The sequence below is a fragment of the Nicotiana attenuata genome, unplaced genomic scaffold (genome assembly GCF_001879085.1).
Source record: "Nicotiana attenuata strain UT unplaced genomic scaffold, NIATTr2, whole genome shotgun sequence".
NCBI classification, from domain to species: Eukaryota; Viridiplantae; Streptophyta; class Magnoliopsida; order Solanales; family Solanaceae; genus Nicotiana; species Nicotiana attenuata.
Window position 1 is genome coordinate 419575 of NW_017670625.1, and position 21022 is coordinate 440596.

The window sequence follows — 21022 nt, forward strand, 5'->3', positions numbered from 1 at the left end:
ATCCCCCACCCCAATTCAAATTTTTTTTTTAAAAAGGATTTACCTTATACTGACGTTGTAAATAATTTTTACATAATCAATATAAATTCACATGTTATAACAAGTTAACCGTCCGTTTTTTCAAGTTGCTAATTTTCCACAAATCATGGATAATTATCTGCAGTTATCTTTTAGGTGATCTGTCTGTTCGTGTATCCAGATTGTTTAAGTTTACACTATTAGAACACCTGAAAGATAGCTACAGATAATTGTTCATGAAATTAGATTAGTAACCTGAAAAATAAAAGAGATACTTGCTACAACAAGTTAAAATACACTAATAGTGTAACAAGTCATTATACTATCAATATTTATAAGTTAAATTATATAAGAAAAACCTTAAACTTACCAGCAAAGTTTAGTCCTGGTAAGCAAAGAATAATCCCCTCAATTAGTAAATAAAAAGAGATTAAAAAAAAAAAAAAAGCAGCTGGACCCATCAACCAACCGAGTCAAGTGAGTTAATAACTGTGCAGGCGAATTAACTCGGACGAGTCGAACCCGGGTCAAAATCAGCCGTATCTTTATTTCATCTCCATTGGAAAATTAATTACCAAATGGACTTGTCTGAGACGCCATTCAATAGTGGTCTCGAATCAGCCCAGAAATCAAGGTTGCTTCTTAATCCCATATGACAACAATATCTCTGAAAATCCTCAAAATTAATGAAACATCCGACGTTGTTCTTATCGGATTCGGATCGGGCCAAGTAACAGAGTATTTCCTCGAATAATGTCTCGTCGCAAGGAATTGTTAATAGGCCTGAATTTGTGAAACCGAATTCTTCTTCGGCTTGTGAGAGGAGCTTTTTGAATAATGGATGGTTCAGGTACGTCGCGCGGACCACATATCTTTTGCAACTGGTGCCTACGGAGACTGCCACGTGTCCGGAAGGTACATCGGACGGTACACGGCGAGCTGCAGCCTTCTTCCTCCACCTCCGTAGCATTTGACGGAGTCGAACAATGTAACGTATTTTACTGCAGGCTGACATTTTCTCGAGAAAGTGAAGGAAAATGTGAGAAAAAAATTCTCTGTTGTTTTTTTTTCTCTTTAATTGTACTGATGATCGTTTGTTTCTGTTTCAGAACGGAAAAAGTAAAGGTTTTTTTCCAGGTTTTTCAGAGTGGGGATGGCGCGGGTTTATATAAAAGTTTGAGTTAATAAACGACCCCTACTTTTGAAGATATTTACGACCTTTGCCACTATTTCTAAATTGAGTAATTTATTCCTTTGCTTCCGATAAGTCGTATATTGCATTTTTTGCAATTTGAGATTTTGCATGAGAAATTTTGTGGCAACTCAATTTCGGCGTTCCACTTTCTTTTTAAGCTAATTTTAATATAAGATATTAATTACTGAAGCTTCGTTATAAAACTTTGTTTCAAGTTTTAATATAAGATTTTAAAACTTTGTTTTAAAAGGTAGAAATGGGACTCGCCCCGGGACGGAGCACTCGTAAAACGTCCCTGGGCTTATGTGTGGAGCTTAGTTCCGTGAGACTTACGTCTCGGCCATTGGGGCTTACGCCTCGGGCACGCCCAACGCCCAGCGTACTGGGCTCGCCTAATAGAACTTTATGCAATTGTATGTAACTAACCTTGTAAATCCTCAAAATTTCTTAATAAATCGTTGACTATTCAAAATTATTTTTTTCTTAATCATAAATCATTAAGTTGACTGTATTTTATGTCATAATTTAGATAATATTATTGCACGTTATCCACTAAGACTGCTATGATAGTTAATTTTAAATAAATCTTTCATTTAAAAAGTATTTATTTATTAACTTTTGTTTGTCTTTACTATATAATAGTCTGTAATTTTTTCATAATTATTTTTTTCACGTTTACGAGATACAATACTTATTAATTTAATAGCTCAGTATTAGCTAGTAACTATTTACAAATAATTTGTTATCATGGTATTGTATGGTGAATTATGTGTCACTTTATTAACTTGTTCGAACTAAAAAATAAATGGTGCTAGAGAATCATATTTGAATTTTGAATTATGCTTTTATATAAATTCTCTTTCAAATAGAAAGCATATTAAATGAAAGGAGTGTTTTAAGGAAAATATCAAATTATAATATCGAAATTCTTTCAAGATTTATTACTCCTTAAGAGATACATATAAGATTTTGTATCAAATACATTACTTTTGATGTTTGAGTTGTAACTACGGTGCAGCTAATTTGCGATATATGTCATACTTTTCATATTATTCATAGTTGAATTATAAATTATAGATATTTTTAATAGATTATTTATTATAATTTTATAATTTTAATGTAATTTTTATAATTATTTTTTATTTTATACTATCTTAAAATTCTTGAAATTAGTAAAATTTAAAGATCCATGGGACTTACGCCCCACGTCTCAAGGCTTACGCCTCGCCTCGTCATCAGAGGTAAAACGCCTCGCCTCACACCCCCGCCTTTTAAAACATTGTCATCGACTTGACGACTTTTCCCGATCACTTGTTAAACCGGAAAAGGGTTAAAATGCCCCTAAGCTATTGCAAAAGGTTTAAAAATACCATTCATTCACCTATTGGGCTAAAAATACTCCTCCATCCACCTTTTTGGTTCACTTATGCCCTTTGACCGTTAGGTCAATACTGAATTAAATATAATAATTATTTAAATTCCACGTGGCAACTTCTTATTGGTCGAAATTAAAACATCTAACCTATTAGAAAGACCTACCCATATCTACCTATTTTTCGGACTAACCCTCCCCAAAATACTAACCCAACCCGAATAAAAAGTTCAAATAGAAAAACGACACCCCACTTCCTAACCACAATTTTTTCACGGAGAATTCTCTCTTCTCTCGAACAGAGGTACTAATTCTATCTATGAAAGTATAGTTTGATATTTCTAATAATTTTGTTTTAGTTCGGTGTTTAGAAATGATCGTTTTCTTCCTGATAGTCAATACTGATGGCGAATTTCTGAACAGCGAATGAAAAAAAAATACCAGTAACAGAGAAAGTTTGATGACTTGACTTTTTTAAAGAATCGCAATGAAACTCGTTCGAATGATTAGTTTTTCTTTGGCAAAATTCATTACAAGTTTCCGAAAATATTTTGAGTGCTAGGTTACAGGATACGTCACCATATCCCTGTAGTATAACGTTTCGGCGTTAGCGAATTTTTCGTAATTGTTGCGATGTGCAAGTATAATTATTTGGTCTTGGTTTTGTTTTGATTACTAAGTTTATTTGAGATTATAATCACCGATGCACTGTGGTTTGGAAGTGGGACGTTTTTTTTAGTTGAACTTTTTATTCGGGTCGGGTTAGTGTTTGGGCAGGTTAGTCCGGAAAACGGGTATATATGGGTGGGTCTTTTTAATAGATTAGATGTTTTAATTTCGGCCAATAAAAAGTTGCCACATGGAATTTAAATAATTATTATTTTTAATTCAGCATTGACCTAGTGAACCAAAAAGGTCGATGTAGGGGTATTTTTAGTCCAATAGGCGGATGAAGGATATTTTTAAACCTTTTCCAATAGTTTAGGGATATTTTTAACCCTTTTCCGAAAGATAACATCTTTTTTGTATTTATCATGATAAGAATATAGTTTAATTTTAGATGACGAAAAAATATGATGCGTATAAGTATTGTTGTACGGAAAAGTGAAGAATTAGAAAATTAAGGATTAAACAATCAGTTTAAATGGAGAATTTGTAATTATATATTTCCATTCTCTTGAAATCCTTGCGTCAATTTGGTTGAAATTATATAAATTTCAAACAGAGTAAAACCAATACACTAAGAGCCCGTTTGGTTTAGCTGATACGAAGTAGCTGATAAGCATTAGATGCTGAAAAGCACTTTTAAGTGCTGAAACTGATTTAATAAATAAGCAGTTACGTGTTTGAGTACAAGTGCTGAAATTAATAATAAGTTGCTGCAGCATTTGATAAAAAAGTGTTGATAAGCTCTTTTTCTGTTAAAATGACTTAAATAACCTTAGAACTGTTTACACTTATAAGGGCATAATTTCTTCAAAATTTTAGATTCCAGATCGATTCAAATACAAAATATTCTATTTGTCATTTTATTTTAAATACAATTGTGCTAAGATAAGATAATTTTTAAGTTAAATATAATTTATTTTATGATAAGCATATAACCATAAGTTATAATAAATAATAAATTGACAAAAGTTTCTGAGAAAAAATAAACCTAAATAGAACAAATTATTTGAAGAGATTGCCTTCATCACCACAACACTTAGAAAGCAATACACCAAAGATTTGATATGTCCTCATTTATTACATACAGTATAAAGATTAATATACAATCACATAGATATTAGTATGCAAAGGAATAGAGAATTTGCTTATCTTAAATAGTCAATTAGAATTGCTAACTTAGAAGAGGTGGGGGGGGGGGGGTAGGGGTAGGGGGTTTAGGTTGAATAGTTGAGGCGGTGACTATCAATGTAGGAGTTATGTTCCAGAAAGAAATATTTTAAGGATAAAATAGTAAAAATTTTGGTCAAACTTAAAGTGCTTATAAGCTAAATATTCATAAGCTGGGGGTGACCAGCTTATGGCTTTTGGCTTATTTTTGACATATAAGCACCCGACTTATAAGCACTTTTAACTTTACCAAATGCGTAGATAAGCCGAAAAGTGCTTATAAGCTAGTTTGACCAGCTTACAAGGTTAGCCAAACACCCTCTAAATGAAGTGCAAGTTACGTATTGTGTTGGATATTTTCATGTATCAAAGATAGAAAGTCATAATTCCTAGGTAGTTCAATTTAAATGGTGTGAGTTATAATCTTGTATATGTAATACTTAAGATTAACCATATTCATATTAAGATTAACCATATTCATATTATAAAGTACTCCCTCTGTTTTAATTTAGATGATACATTTCGCTTATCAACGATCAATTTGACTAAACTTCGAAGCTAAATTGGTTTAGCTCAACTCCATATTTTAAAATTAAAATTTACATATTCAAAAACTATACGAGAAATACTATAAGTTGCAATTTTTCTCATGTTAATGTTATTGAGACTTATATTGTATTTGTATTTATATTTTGTAGTTAAATTTAGTTAGATTAGTCAGGGGCAGTTCTGTACTTTCACCTAGTAGTTAGATTTGTTGTATATTGTCTGTACGTTGATACATTTGAGCAATACAGAAAATTATTTTCTCTCTTCTAGAATATTCCTTTTTTCTTCTCTCTCTCACAGCTCATCCGTCAATGGCAGAGTTCATCACTGTGGGAACATACGAGTTCAACAAGGTACCAGAGCATACGTTCTAGATGTGAGATCGTCTATCTCGTCTTCCTCATCTTGTTGTTAATCGGAGTTTCTCTTTCGTTCTCAGTCCCAAATCGCGAAATCGAGATTTTAGGGTTTTTCAGATTCACAGGTTAATCGAGTGTTTTTCGCTCACTCTCTTCACAACTGATCACTATTACTCACTAATTTGAGCTGAATGATGGTCGGAGACAAGGATACTTCAAATACAACTAACCCTAGTTTGGACACAACTACTCTACATGCACCCGTCAGAGAGTGCTGGAACAGTGCTAGTACTAGTAACTTCCGACGGAACGGGCTATAGATCCTAGAGGATAGGTGTTCTTAGAGCACTTTCTGTAAAAAATAAAGTCGGATTCATCACTGGAAAATGTAAGAAGCCGGGCTCCGATGATGCGAACTTTGACCAGTGGGCTCGACGCGATGACATGGTGACATCGTGGATTCTTAACTCACTCTCAAAAGACTTGGCAGACAGTTTGCAATACATCAATGATGCCAAGGAGTTATGGCAGGAATTGGATGATCGATACGATCAAACCAACGGGGCAAAGCTCTATTAGCTTCAGAAGGAGATAAATGACCTTAGTCAAGGTGCTCTAGATATCACAGGATACTATACAAAAATAAAGAAGCTTTGGGAGGAACTAACCACTGTAAATACCCACGCACAATGCAATTATCAATGCACTTGTGGAGCCAAGGCAAATATGCACAAAGCTGAACAGGATCACAGACTTATTCAGTTCCTAATGGGATTTAATGAAGTTTATACAGTTGTAAGGGGTAGCATCATAATGATGAACCCATTACCTAGCATTGCACAAGCCTTCTCCATTTTAATCCAAGAGGAGAAGCAAAGAGAAGTCAGGCCGAGTAACCAATTGGCCATGGAATCTGCATCACTCAATGTTAATGGACCTGGTCAAAATACATTCAAAACCAACTATGCTCCCCATAGACGTGGTACAGGGAACAATTCATTCAGAGGAAATGGAAATCACACACACAATAAGTCAAAACTTTTCTGTGATTATTGCAAGAAGCTAGGACACACAAGAGAAAATTGTTAAAGGATACATTGATTTCCACAAGATTTCAAGTTCACTAAGGGCAGAAATGTAGGATCTGCTGCAAATGTTCACGGAGGATGTGAAGAGTCATTTGGTGGAAGTATTGAAGGGGCAGAGAACAAGAATCCAAACCAGTGTGTGCTAGGTCTGACAAAAGAACAATATGGACAGTTGCTGAACATGCTGGAGACCTTTCAAGCTGGAAATACAGGGGAAAATCCAAACAACATTGCTTGTGGAGTTGCCAACTTTGCAAGTATTCCAACTTGCTCTACTTATAAAGAGATTGTAGAAACAACTATGTGTAAATGTTCTAAATCTATTGCTGACTTATGGACCCTAGATAGTGGAGCTTCAAACCACATGACATATAGAAAATCTTCCCTAACCAACATTAAAACACTACCCTATCCATTTTTAGTTACCCTACCTGATGGATACAAAGTCAAGGTGACAGAAATAGGAGATGCATTCCTTGGTCCTAGCCTCACTTTGTTTAGAGTGTTATATGTACCCAGTTTCAAGTTTAATATCATCTCATCTCAATTCATTGATTAACTGTGCATCTAAATTGTATGGTTAACTTCAATAAATATCTCTGTCCGATGCAGGCCCCTTCAATGAAGAGGCCTCTAGAGATTGATAAGGCAAGAAGTGGTCTATACTTCCTCTGCTCAGTATACCTCAGTCAAGAGTCTAAGTCAAATTTCATTTCCGCTTTCAACTTTGATCTTTTCAAGCACTTTAGTTCATGTCTTCCTACATCTGTAAATACTGCAAGTAGAGCTGAGAGTCATCCCCTTTATTCATCTGCATTTGTAGACAAATCATCATGTCCACCTAATGCTGTAAATATGCTCCATTCAATCAATAAGACAGACTCTTCTATGGTTAATTCCATTTTAATGTCTTCTATTATGTCTCATGGAAATAATGTTGATCATTTGTGGAACAATAGGCTAGGACATATACCTTTTGTAAAAATAAGGAGAATTTCCACAATACCTGTAAATTTTGCTCCGATGCAGCCTTTCTTTTGCCCAATTTGCCCAATGGCTAGACAAACCAAACTCCCATTTGCCCATAATACTACCACTTCAACTAAGATCTTTGAACTAATACACTTGGATCTATGGGGCGCTTATGTAAACACACATGACAATCATAAATATTTTCTAACCTTGGTTGATGACTTTAGTAGATCAACATGGACTATTATTTGAAATAATTATTATTTTTAATTCAGCATTGACCTAGTGAACCAAAAAGGTCGATGTAGGGGTATTTTTAACCCAATAGGCGGATGAAGGGTATTTTTAAATCTTTTCCAATAGCTTAGGGGCATTTTTAACCCTTTTACGAAAGATAACATCTTTTTTGTATTTATCATGATAAGAATATAGTTTAATTTTAGATGACGAAAAAATATGATGCGTATAAGTATTGTTGCACGGAAAAGTGAAGAATTAGAAAATTAAGGATTAAACAATCAGTTTAAATGGAGAATTTGTAATTATATATTTCCATTCTCTTGAAATCCTTGCGTCAATTTGGTTGAAATTATATAAATTTTAAATAGAGTAAAACCAATATACTAAGAGCCCGTCCGGATTAGCTGATTTGAAATAGCTGATAAGCATTAGATGCTGAAAATCACTTTTAAGTGTTGAAACTAATTTAATAAATAAGCAGTTACGTGTTTGGGTACAAGTGCTGAAATTAATAATAAGTTGTTGCAGCATTTGATAAAAAAGTGCTGATAAGCTCTTTTTCTGTCAAAATGACTTAAATAACCTTAGAACTGTTTACACTTATAAGGGCATAATTTCTTCAAAATTTTAGATTCCAGATCGATTCAAATACAAAATATTCTATTTGTCATTTTATTTTAAATACAATTGTGCTTAGTTAAGATAATTTTTATGATAAATATAATTTATTTTACGATAAGCATATAATCATAAGTTATAATAAATAATAAATTGACAAAAGTTTCTCAGTAAAAAATAAACCTAAATAGGACAAATTATTTGAAGAGAAACAAACATTGCCTTCATCACCACAACACTTAGAAAGCAATACACCAAAAATTTGATATGTCCTCATTTATTACATACAGTACAAAGATTAATATACAATCACATAGATATAAGTATGCAAAGGAATAGAGAATTTTCTTATCTTAAATAGTCAATTAGAATTGCAGACTTAGAAGAGGCGGGGGAGGGGGGGGGGTTTAGGTTGAATACTTGAGGCGGTGACTATCGATGTAGGAGTTCTGTTCCAGAAAGAAATATTTTAAGGATAAAATAGTAAAAATCTTGGTCAAACTTAAAGTGCTTATAAGCTAAAAATTCATAAGCTGGGGGTGACCAGCTTATGGCTTTTGGCTTATTTTTGACATATAAGCACTTGGCTTATAAGCACTTTTATCTTTACAGAATGCGTAAATAAGCCGAAAAGTGCTTATAAGCTAGTTTGACAAGCTTATAAGCTTAGCCAAACACCATCGAAATGAAGTGCAAGTTACGTATTGTGTTGGATATTTTCATGTATCAAAGATAGAAAGTCATAGTTCCTAGCTAGTTTAATTTAAATGGTGTGAGTTATAGTCTTGTATATGTAATACTTAAGATTAACCATATTCATATTATAAAGTACTCCCTCTGTTTTAATTTAGATAACACATTTCGCTTATCGACAATCAATTTGGCTAAACTTCGAAGCTAAATTGGTTTAGCTCAACTCCATATTTTAAAATTAAAATTTACATATTCAAAAACTATACGAGAAATACTATAAGTTGCAATTTTGCTCATGTTAATGTTATTGAGACTTATATTGTATTTGTATTTATATTTTGTAGTTAAAGTTAGTTAGATTAGTCAGGGGCAGTTCTGTACTTTCACCAAGTAGTTAGATTTGTTGTATATAGTCTGTACGTTGATACATTTGAGCAATACAGAAAATTATTTTCTCTCTTCTAGAATATTCCTCTTTTCTTCTCTCTCTCACAACTCATCCGTCAATGGCAGAGTTCATCACTGTGGGAACATACGAGTTCAACATGGTACCAGAGCATACGTTCTAGATGTGAGATCGTCTATCTCGTCATCCTCATCTTGTTGTTAATCGGAGTTTCTCTTTCGTTCTCAGTCCCAAATCGCGAAATCGAGATTTTATGGTTTTTCAGATTCACAGGTTAATCGAGTGTTTTTCGCTCACTCTCTTCACAACTGATCACTATTACTCACTAATTTGAGCTGAATGATGGCCGGAGACAAGGATACTTCAAATACAACTGACGCTAGTTTGGACACAACTACTCTACATGCACCCGTCTGAGAGTGCTCGAACAGTGCTAGTACCAGTAGCTTCCGACAGAACGGGCTATAGATCCTGGAGGAGAGGTGTTCTCAGAGCACTTTCTGTAAAGAATAAAGTCGGATTCATCACTGGAAAATGGAAGAAGCCGGGCTCCGATGATGCGAACTTTGACCAGTGGGCTCGATGCGATGACAAGGTGACGTCGTGGATTCTTAACTCACTCTCAAAAGACTTGGCAGACAGTTTGCAATACGTCAGTGATGCCAAGGAATTATGGCAGGAATTGGAGGATCGATACGATCAAACCAACGGGGCAAAACTCTATCAGCTTCAGAAAGAGATAAATGACCTTAGTCAAGGTGCTTTAGATATCACAGGATACTATACAAAAATGAAGAGGCTTTGGGAGGAATTAACCACTGTAAATACCCACGCACAATGCAATTGTCAATGCACTTGTGGAGCCAAGGCAAATATGCACAAAGCTGAACAGGATCGCAGACTTATTCAGTTCCTAATGGGATTTAATGAAGTTTATACAGTTGTAAGGGGTAGCATCATAATGATGAACCCATTACCTAGCATTGCACAAGCCTTCTCCATTTTAATCCAAGAGGAGAAGATAAGAGAAGTCAAGTCGAGTAACCAATTGGCCATGGAATCTGCATCACTCAATGTTAATTGACCTTGTCAAAATACATTCAGAACCAACTATGCTCCACATAGACGTGGTACAAGGAACACTTAATTCAGAGGAAATGGAAATCACACACACAATAAGTTAAGACTTTTCTGTGATTATTGCAAGAAGCCAGGACACACAAGAGAAAATTGTTAAAGGATACATGGATTTCCACAAGATTTCAAGTTCACTAAGGGCAGAAATGCAGGATCTGCTGCAAATGTTCACGGAGGTTGTGAAGAGTTATTTGGTGGAAGTATTGAAGGGGCAGAGAACAAGAATCCAAACCAATGTGTGCCAGTCTGATAAAAGAACAATATGGACGGTTGCTGAACATGCTGGAGACCTTTCAAGCTGGAAATACAGGGGAAAATCCAAACAACATTGCTTGTGGAGTTGCCAACTTTGCAAGTATTCTAGCTTGCTCTACTTATAAAGAGATTGCAGAAACAACTATGTGTAAATGTTCTAAATCTATTGCTGACTTATGAATCCTAGGTAGTGGAACTTCAAACCACATGACTTATAGAAAATCTTTCCTAACCAACATTAAAACACTACCCTATCCATTTTTAGTTACCCTACCTAATGGATACAAAGTCAAGGTGACAAAAATAGGAGATGCATTCCTTGGTCCTAGCCTCACTTTGTTTAGAGTGTTATATGTACCCGGTTTCAAGTTTATTCTCATCTCATCTCAATTCATTCATTAACTGTGCATCTAAATTATATGGTTAACTTCGATAAACATCCCTGTCTGATGCAGGCCCCTTCAATGAAGAGGCCTTTGGAGATTGATAAGGCAAGAAGTGGTCCATACTTCCTCTGCTCAGTATACCTCAGTCAAGAGTCTAAGTCAAATTTTATTTCTGCTTTCAACTTTGATCTTTTCAAGCACTTTAGTTCATGTCTTCCTACATCTGTAAATACTGCAAGTAGAGCTGAGAGTCATCCCCTTCATTCATATGCATTTGTAGATAAATCATCATGCCCACCTGATGCTGTAAATATGCTCCATTCAATCAATAAGACAGACTCTTCTACGGTTAATTCCATTTTAATGTCTTCTATTATGTCTCATGAAAATAATGTTGACCATTTGTGGCACAATAGGATAGGACATGTACCTTTTGTAAAAATGAGGGGAATTTCCACAATACCTGTAAATTTTGCTCCCAGGCAGCGTTTCTTTTGCCCAATTTGCCCAATGGCTAGACAAACCAGACTCCCATTTGCCCATAATACTACCACTTCCACTAAGATCTTTGAACTAATACACTTGGATCTATGGGGCGCTTATCATGTAAACACACATGAGAATCATAAATATTTCCTAACCTTGGTTGATGACTTTAGTAGATCAACCTGGACTCATCTGTTGAGATGTAAAAGTAATGTTCTCCAGATCCTCAAGGCCTTCATCTCTATGATAGAAAATTAGTTCAAAATCACAGTCAAAATCATTAGGTCTGACAATGGCCAAGAATTTGTCAATAATGAATCAATGTCATACTTCCAAACCAAGGGAATTGTTCACCAGAAAACATGTCCATACACACCACAGTAAAATGGTGTAATGGAGAGAAAACATAAATATCTACTTGAGACAGCAAGGGCTTTACTATACCAGTCCAAATTGCCCATGGGGTTGCATCCTCACTGCCACATATCTGATAAACAGATTTCCTTCCACAACTCTTAAAAACAAATGCCCTTTTGAAATTCTATATGAAAGTAACCAAATTATTCACACCTTAGGAGTTTTGGTTGCCTGTGTTATCCCACTAGCTTAAAAGGTCACAAGGATAAGTTTGAACCAAGATCCACACCTCGTGTGTTCATACGATATCCCTTTGGGACAAAGGGGTACAAGGTCCTAGACTTAGCCACTAAGAGGACACATGTTTCCAGGGATGTCCAGTTTCATGAAAATATATTTCCCTTTGCCACTAATTCTGAGTCAAGCACTTCTAGCTTCCCTAGGTCATTCCCAGACTCCACTCCTAAATGCATTGATTCAGATCCTTGTAGTTCAAGAAATAGTCATCTGTCTGATAGGAATGCACACCCTTTTGATTCTGTCACCACTGACTCGCCTAACAATTCACCTACCCCTACTACTTCACCTCTTGAAAGCCCTACCACTACAAGTCGGGGTAATACCTCACTTGAAAGGCATACACAACAACAGTATGATGTTTCCACCCTCACTAACCAATAAGACCCTCCACATTTGAGAAGATCCTCCAGAACTCATACAACTCCTTCACATCTTAAGGAATATGTTTACTCCATACCAAATTTGCAGCCTAGCTCTTCCCAAATCAACCAATCTTCACTCACCAGATCATTTGACACTCAGCCAAATTTGCAGCCTAGCACTTCTCAAGCCAACCAAAATTCACTCACCATATTAGTTGCTAATAAGCACCATGTTGCATTCAATACCTTTAATCATGAAAGTCAGCAGCTCTTAAGGAACATTTCACATAACTATGAGCCAAACACTTATGAGGAGGCAACTGTGAATCCTGCATGGCAGGCAGCTATGACACAGGAATTTCAGACATTACACACTAACCATACTTAGGATTTAGTGCATTTACCTGTAGGGAAAAAGGCAATAGGTTGCAAGTGGGTGTACAAAATCAAGCACAAGGCATATGGGAGCATAGAGAGATTCAAAGCCAAACTTGTGGTGAAAGGCTACACCCAGGAAGCAGGGATTGACTATACTGAGACATTCTCCCCAGTGATGAAGATGACCACAGTTAGGACATTGGTCACCATTGCTGTAAGAAGAGGGTGGGGCCTTTACCAACTGGATGTAAATAATGTTTTCCTCCATGGAGACTTGCATGAGGAAGTATATATGGAGATTCCACAGGGGTTGATGGTAGATGATAGCAAGCTGGTATGCAGGCTCAGAAAATCTTTTTATGGGCTCAAACAGGCTAGCAGACAATGGTATGACAAATTGACAGAGTCCTTATGCTCCAAAGATTTTCAGCACTCAGCTAGTGACTATTCACTCTTCTATAAGAAGGAAGGATCTTCACTGGTGTTAGTAGTTGTCTATATAGATGATGTGATCCTGACTGGCAATGACTTAGAAGAGATAGAAAGGCTGAAGACATTCCTGCATAATCAATCCAGGATCAAAGACTTAGGGGCATTACATTACTTTTTGAGTCTGGAAATACTGTATCAAGATAATGGAGTTCTGATGACTCAAAGGAAGTTCACCAATGACCTGTTGAAAGAGTATGACTGCTTAGGCTACACTACTGTGTCATCTCCTCTTGATTCCACAATCAAGTTGAAGGCTGGAGAAGGGCCTTACTCTCAGATCCAATGTACTACAGAAAGTTGGTTGGAAAGCTCAATTTCCTCACCAACACAAGATTAGATATAGCATAGAGTATCCAACACCTGAGCCAGTTTATGCAAGCCCAAGGGAGCCACGTCTGAAGGTTGCTTTGCATGTCCTAAGGTACCTGAAACAAGACCTTACTTTGGGAATTTTTCTGTCCAAGGATCCCAATTATGGGTTAAGGGCTTATTGCGACTCACACTGGGCATCTTGCCCTGATTCAAGAAAGTCGGTTAGTGGCTACATTGTCTTACTTGGCGATAGCCCCATTAGCTGGAAGTCCAAGAAACAGAGTACAGTATCACTTTCCTCTGCTGAAGAGAGTACATGTCAATAAGGAAAGTGGTAGGAGAATTAGTGTGGGTAAAGAGGTTGATGGAGGAACTTGCAGTGATTTGTCATGATCCTATTCCTGTGTTTTGTGATAGTATGGCAGCTGTTCACATTGCAAGAAATCCAGTCTTTCATGAAAGGACTAAACACATAGAGGTAGACTGTCACTTTGTGAGGGACAAGATTCAAGATGGTCTTATTACACTACACCACATATCCACCAATACACAGTTGGCTAATATCTTAACCAAGGTACTTATATGGATTAAACACTCTGCCATTCTTGGCAAGTTGGCTGTGAGCTCCTCACCTCTGACTTGAGGGGGGCGGGTTATTGAGACTTATATTGTATTTGTATTTATATGTTGTAGTTAAAGTTAGTTAGATTAGTCAGGGGCAGTTCTGTACTTTCATCTAGTAGTTAGATTTGTTGTATGTAGTCTGTACGTTGATACATTTGAGCAATACAGAAAATCATTTTCTCTCTTCTAGAATATTCCTCTTTTCTTCTCTCTCTCACAGCTCATCCGTCAATGTTGGATTTCATCACTGTGGGAACATACGAGTTCAACAAATGTGATAAAAAAATATTTCAAAATATTGATCAAACTTTATACGATTTGACTTTCGATAAACAAAACATGTCATCTAATTTGAAACTGAGAGAGACCATTCAAAAAAAAAATCATTGGCCCCAAATGACTTTTACTGGTGTCCCCAAAGAAGATCTATCCCACTTTTAATTTTTACAAGTTCTTCTGTTCATTAAATGTTTTGGGTTCTCGATTAATTTCAGCAATAATATTTTTACTATGATTGAAATGTCAGAAATGACATCACCTGCGCTCCATACATTTAACCAAATGGTCTTTTAATTGGAAGATTTTAATCAGTTATAAAATCTATATATTGCTAGAAGATAATCCTCTTTATGTGGCTCTAGTGTTTTACGTAATCTAATGAAACATTCATATTCCTTTCCAAGAGAAAATAGAAAACATAATATCTACTTAATTATCGACAGTTAACTAAATAAAGCAAATTTACACACACAGAAATCCTCCACGTTTTGTTCTCTTTTTATTTTCTCTGGATTTTCCAATCTTTATAGAGGATCAATTCTGACACATAAGAGGCCATGGCCGTTTACTTTGAAATAGGCAACTCTTGCTTTGAGTTTTTTTAAAAGTCATTTCATGTCTTTATGATACTTTTCATTTTAATTTTGCTTATTCGTTATTTGGTTTATTAAAGCTAATTAATTACGTAGTTAAAAACTTCATACATAAAAGGACCGCCCTAAGCTTATTAGAGCATCATAGTTGAGTGAATTGTTATTTTTTTGTTGTTGTTGTGTGTGTGTGTTAGTTGATCTACGACGCACCCTAATTGTTATTGCACGAGTCATTCTGCACAAAAAATTGACAATACATGAGTATGCGCACTCACTGGTACTCTTTGTGATAATGAATGTGGATTTGATATAAATACATTACATTTTTTTTTAAATTTCTTCTAAGTTTATATAATACAAATTTAGAACAATAAGTTCAATAGAGGCCTGCCATTAAAAGAGGCGGATTCATGATTTAAAGGTGGCAGGAGCACAGAAACGAATTACTGAACCAGTGGTACCTATTGGACTTTTGATCTTAAGGTTTCTAAAAAAAATGTATGACCGTTTTTAATATATATACACTTCTATATTCAGAATTTTTGCCGAAATTAATAGGATGCGGTGACTACAAGCATAGGTCCATTTCTGCTACCATACCTACTTAGTGTTAGTTCAGAAGAAAAGACAGTAGAAGGATGAGTAATTAGATTAATTAATTAATTAATTAGGAGTTTTTGTTTTTCTACGAAGCCGCTCGTTGACATTTCTAGAATCAAGAAACATAAAATTCTAATCAGGGTTGTTGCTGGAATCTTTGGTACAGTACTGAACTCTTATCTTCCACAAAAACCAGCTATGATCTTCTAGTAAATAAATGCATTTCTTGCAACAACAGTATCATCCTATAACTTTTTTTTAAGTGATCAAAAACTTTATCTAATTAGGATTAATTTGGTAATTAGCGGCTTGATTAGAATCCCAGGCTAGCCTAGGAACTAAAAGACAGTAGAGAACAGCCATAGTGGAGTTCGTGTGCTTTCTAAATGCTTTTCAACGCACGAATTGTCGAAAGTCGAAGCTCCAAAAACCTCTCACATGTCAAGTCTTTATTACCACAAAAATGAAAAATAGAAAAAAATTCGTTGTTCTTTTCCATGTTATTATTATTAATATTGAATATGTGATTGATGGTAGGCTGGTGAATCCCGCGTTTTAGTCGTAGTTTGTACTCAAATTACTGTATGTTACTTGTGTTTGAGCTTGAATGATAGTGAATTACACTTACTATTTGTTTACGCCTTACAAGAAGTGATTCCGAGTTAAAAAGATAATCGAGAGCTAAATCGAACAAGTTGGAGCTTTGAAGTCTGAGTAAAAGCCCAAGGGATTAAACCGGGATCGCGTTCGAGGGTCGAGGACCGACTCTAGATATCAAAAAATCGAAGAAATGAGTTTACTCTGTAAAACTTGCACAGCCGCGGTGCGTGAGGCGGCGCGTCAGTGCTTTTGTGCTGCTGCCCGTCAGAAGTTACTCTCTGAACTTTCCCACTAGCACCGCGCATGGGGCGGCTCTCAGAGTACTTTTATTGTTTCGGCTTAGAAAGGGTAGATTCGTCCGGTCCCATTTTTACTTGGTATAAATACACCAAAAGACGTTTTTGAAGAGATTTTTGACCTTGAATGTTTTGGGAGAGCATTGGAGGCTACAAGGCATAGGATTTCATCATCTTTCCATCAATTCAATACGGGAGTTTGGATTGTAACGTTAGGTTGATGTTTTCTTATTCTTTAATTATATTTGTGATGACTTCCTCCATGATTATGGAATAGTTTCCCTTAGGGTTTGACATATATGGTGTTTTGATTGAAATTTGTGGATTTTAACTCTCGTTCTTTACTTGAATTCATTTATGGAGCTTTGAATTGTTGCAACTTTATTCACCAGTTTATTTAATCTAAGGAAGAATATTTTGGTAATTATCTTTACATTAGTTTGTTTGGTTTAATTCAGTGATTCTCTTATAAGTAATCGAAAGAGCTTGTTGAATTGTTGATTAAATCAAGTTAGAAAGAATATTCGAGAGACGTTTTCCTGAAAATTAATCCATTAATGCATGCTTGCATATTTTCACCGTGCTTATATTAGTTCACCTCATAAAGTTAAGATTTAATCGAGAGAGGAGTCTTGGCTACACGTTTGAACTAATCATCGAGTGAATTTGTGAGAATCATTAGAATATTAGAGTGAATTAAACAAGAGTTAGATCCCAGATAGCTATTTTGCACCTATCCTGTCAACACCCTTATTTCTCACATTGATAAGAAACCAACTCTTTTAATCTCTAGTTCTTTGCAGCCAATTGTCAATTGCTTTATTTTTAATAGTTAATTGTAGTTCATAATCATTCCAACCAAGGTGTTAATCATCCTGAATAGTATTTAAGCCATAAATTACTTGAACATTGTTTAAATTCAATCTCTGTGGAGACGATAATTAAACTATACTATCCTTGGCTAGCGAGCATCAATTTCGTGTTGTGTTGCGCTCGTCGGTGCTATATCACACAACTAAAAATACCAAAAAAAAAAACCTTACAAGTCGAATATTGTTAAAAGTACCCCCAAAAAAAAGGAATTGAACTTAATTCAACTCGAAAGCTAACTGATGATTTGAAACCAAAATTATATAAAGAGATAAAAGCTCATTTCCTCAACTAATATGAAATTAGACATTTAACACCCCGCCGCCTTCAAGGTTAGACCTTGTAGCGTCAGACGTGAACCTATGTAGTAATTAGAGGGGTCATCGGTACCTGGAGAGTTCGGCAGAAATTCTATATATAGAAGTATATGTCTTTAAGAATAGTGATATACTAGTAATGGCACCCGATATACATTAGTAAATTTTGATTGAATGCAGATGTGTACCCGCATCAGTGAGTGAAGTGAATGAGTGCCTAAATTTTATAAACCTAGCAAAGTTGTTGTGCCAAGCGGTCGTTGGACTTCTATACATAACAAGATGCTTTTGTTCCTCTTTAACATTACTATTTTAACTTATTGAAAAGAAAAAAAAAAGAGTTGAGTGTTTTTACAATTCTATAATGAATATAAACTATCTTGGTTCTCCATATCTGACCATTACCCATGTGCAAGGATGGCCCAACTTTCCTTTATTTATTTCTTTAATAATCTTAAGCTAGCTTCCAAAATATTATTTTCTCCTAATCTATTATTCTATCATAGCCCTTTTTTTTTCAAATTTTGAATTATATTTCAGCTGAAATAATATGATTGGTTCACGCACTGTCTAATTTCTCTCCAATTTTTATTTTTGGGTATATTTGATGCTTTCAACACAAATACTTTAACATGTGGCATGTTCTATAAAAAAGGCAGCCCAGTGCACAAGGTACTCCGTATTCACACAGAGTCCGGCAAAAGGGCCGCAACTCAAGGGGTATAATATAGACACTTACTCTAATGTTTGCAATAGTAGCAGTTTCTACAGCTTGAACTCGCAACTTTCAGGTCGCATGGAGACAACTTTATCATTGCTCCAAGGCTCAACATGTGACATGTTTTATGTGTAGGTAAAATTCAAAATTAATAATGCAGAAGTCTTTTTGCCTTGATTTATAATGATTTTTGGTCAGAGATTTTTGGATGCCCCAAATTAATTGGGACAAAATTGAAATAATAAAAAGTGTTAAGAAGGGGTAGTAGGAAACCAATTATGGCCCCGCATGCTAAAAAGTGGTACAAATTCATCCCCTTAGAAAATCTTTAACTGCAAAAATGCCCCCACTTGCTTTGATTTAAGGATCACTCTTTAATTCATTTATACAACATGGTTCAATGTTTTCTGCAAATATACCTCCAAACTAACAACAATATTACCTAAATTTAAAACATATTTCCCCTCAACATGCATTATCTACTTATATAAAATAGTCTTTTTCAAAGGTTTTGTTTTTGCTTTAGACATATATTCTACACTTTTTGAATTATTATTGTTGGTAGAAGCAAAGATATGAAAATTGATTTTGTGAATATAATGTTGTGATTTGTGAAGGGTAATGCCAATTTGCCTGTAAATCCTCTGGGATCTCTGGGTTTGAGTGCATGAATTTTGGTTTCAGCTTTGTTTTACATTTTTATGTTTGTGGATATTGTTCTTGATAAGATTATGACCAAAAACAACACCCCAAATGAATTAATCTTTATTAATAAATGTTTCTTTTTAAAGATTTTTTCGCACAGTGAATAAGAGAGGAGAGAGATCAATCGAAAATAATGATTAGAAGGTTATTAAAATTTATTTGAACTTTACTTTTGATTATATCACTAGACTATTTTACACTTACCCTTTACAGTCATTTGAGTTTAGAGCAAAATTCTCATTGATTACCTGGCTGAATTTTAGGTCTAAAAATTCATATATCTAAGTGAAATCAACCAATTTTTAGCATGAAATTTTACCTTCAATTACCTAACAGGGCAGTCACTTCATATTCATGTTTTGTTGGATAAATATAGTACTTAATAAATTGGTATTTACTTGGTTACTTTCATAAATCTAAGTCTTCTAGCATTATTATTTAAGCTACTACTGCTAGTTTTCATAGGCGGAGCCGGGATTTCAAGGTTAAGTATTCTAGATTTATAGAATAACGATTTTAAGTGCTAATAATTAAGTTCTAGATTTAATATTGTTACATATTTAATGAATCTCTTTACATAAACATATTGTTTGAGCAAAAACTACTGGGTTCGGCCGAACTCATATTCAGACTTCTAGCTTGCTAATCTTTATCTTTTTCTTTTCCAAAACTACTCTCTTCGTTCACTTTTACTTGTCTATTGTATATATTTTTACTTTTACTTCTCCATTATACTAAATCAAGAGAAAGACATCTATTTTTTCTGTTTTGCCTTTATCGTTAATTACTCATTTCCCAAATCATTTTCCAAAACTTTTAGAAATACTACTATTATTATATAAATTGTAAAACACATATTTTATTTATTGTTTCCGAAGGGACTTGAAAAGTTTAAGATGAACAACTAAAAAACGAGAGTACTACACTAGTAAGTCATCTACTACTAAGGCCTCATTTGTTTTTTTTAAGATTAAGACGTCTGAATCTGAATACGCATCTGAATATCAAGATGTGTATTAGGATTAACACATCCGAATCAGAATACACATCTGAATATATTAAGATGTGTATGAAAATCTAAATAGAAATAATTAAGACTGTTTAATTTTAACATCTGAATATATAAAATTTATTTTAATTTGGAAATTAATAAACATAAAATTCAAATGAAATACTAACTAATCTAATATTCTATCAATAAAATATGTAGTTTTTTAAAATATGATAGTTGTTGGTGGTGATGACTAACGGGTGAATGACGACTAGATGCGGTGGTTGGTGGTAGTTTTGGTTGATGATGGTGGTTCATGCTAGTAGCTAGTAGTGATTGGTAGTGGTGGCGATTATGATTGAGGACAGTGGTGGTGGGTGGTGATAGTTAATAATGTCGGGTGGTGATAGGTTAAAATGATGGGCAGTACCGGCTGTGGTTGTTGATGGTGATGGGGTGGTCAGTTGTGGAAGTTGATGCGGATGAGTGTTGATTGTGGGTGAGAATGATGGTGGTCGAAGTGGTGGGGATAGTAGGTGGTGATGGTCGATAATGGAGGCTATGATTGAGGATGATGGTGGCGTGGTGGTGGTGGTGGTGGAGGTGGTGGTGGTGGGG

The 21022-nt window shown here is 35.0% G+C and overlaps 2 protein-coding genes across 2 annotated transcripts; one reads left to right on the forward strand and one right to left on the reverse strand.

The window, feature by feature from the left end:
• Nucleotides 1-341: 341 nt before the first annotated feature.
• LOC109241653 (indole-3-acetic acid-induced protein ARG7-like) lies at nucleotides 342-1153 on the reverse strand. Its single transcript, XM_019408410.1, has one exon. It carries the CDS (start codon nucleotides 1031-1033, stop codon nucleotides 590-592), a length of 444 nt encoding a protein of 147 aa, XP_019263955.1. The 5' UTR covers nucleotides 1034-1153; the 3' UTR covers nucleotides 342-589.
• An 8596-nt stretch (nucleotides 1154-9749) lies between these two features.
• Nucleotides 9750-10430, forward strand: LOC109241648. Its single transcript, XM_019408406.1, has one exon. It carries the CDS (start codon nucleotides 9750-9752, stop codon nucleotides 10428-10430), a length of 681 nt encoding a protein of 226 aa, XP_019263951.1.
• The last annotated feature ends 10592 nt before the right edge of the window (nucleotides 10431-21022 follow it).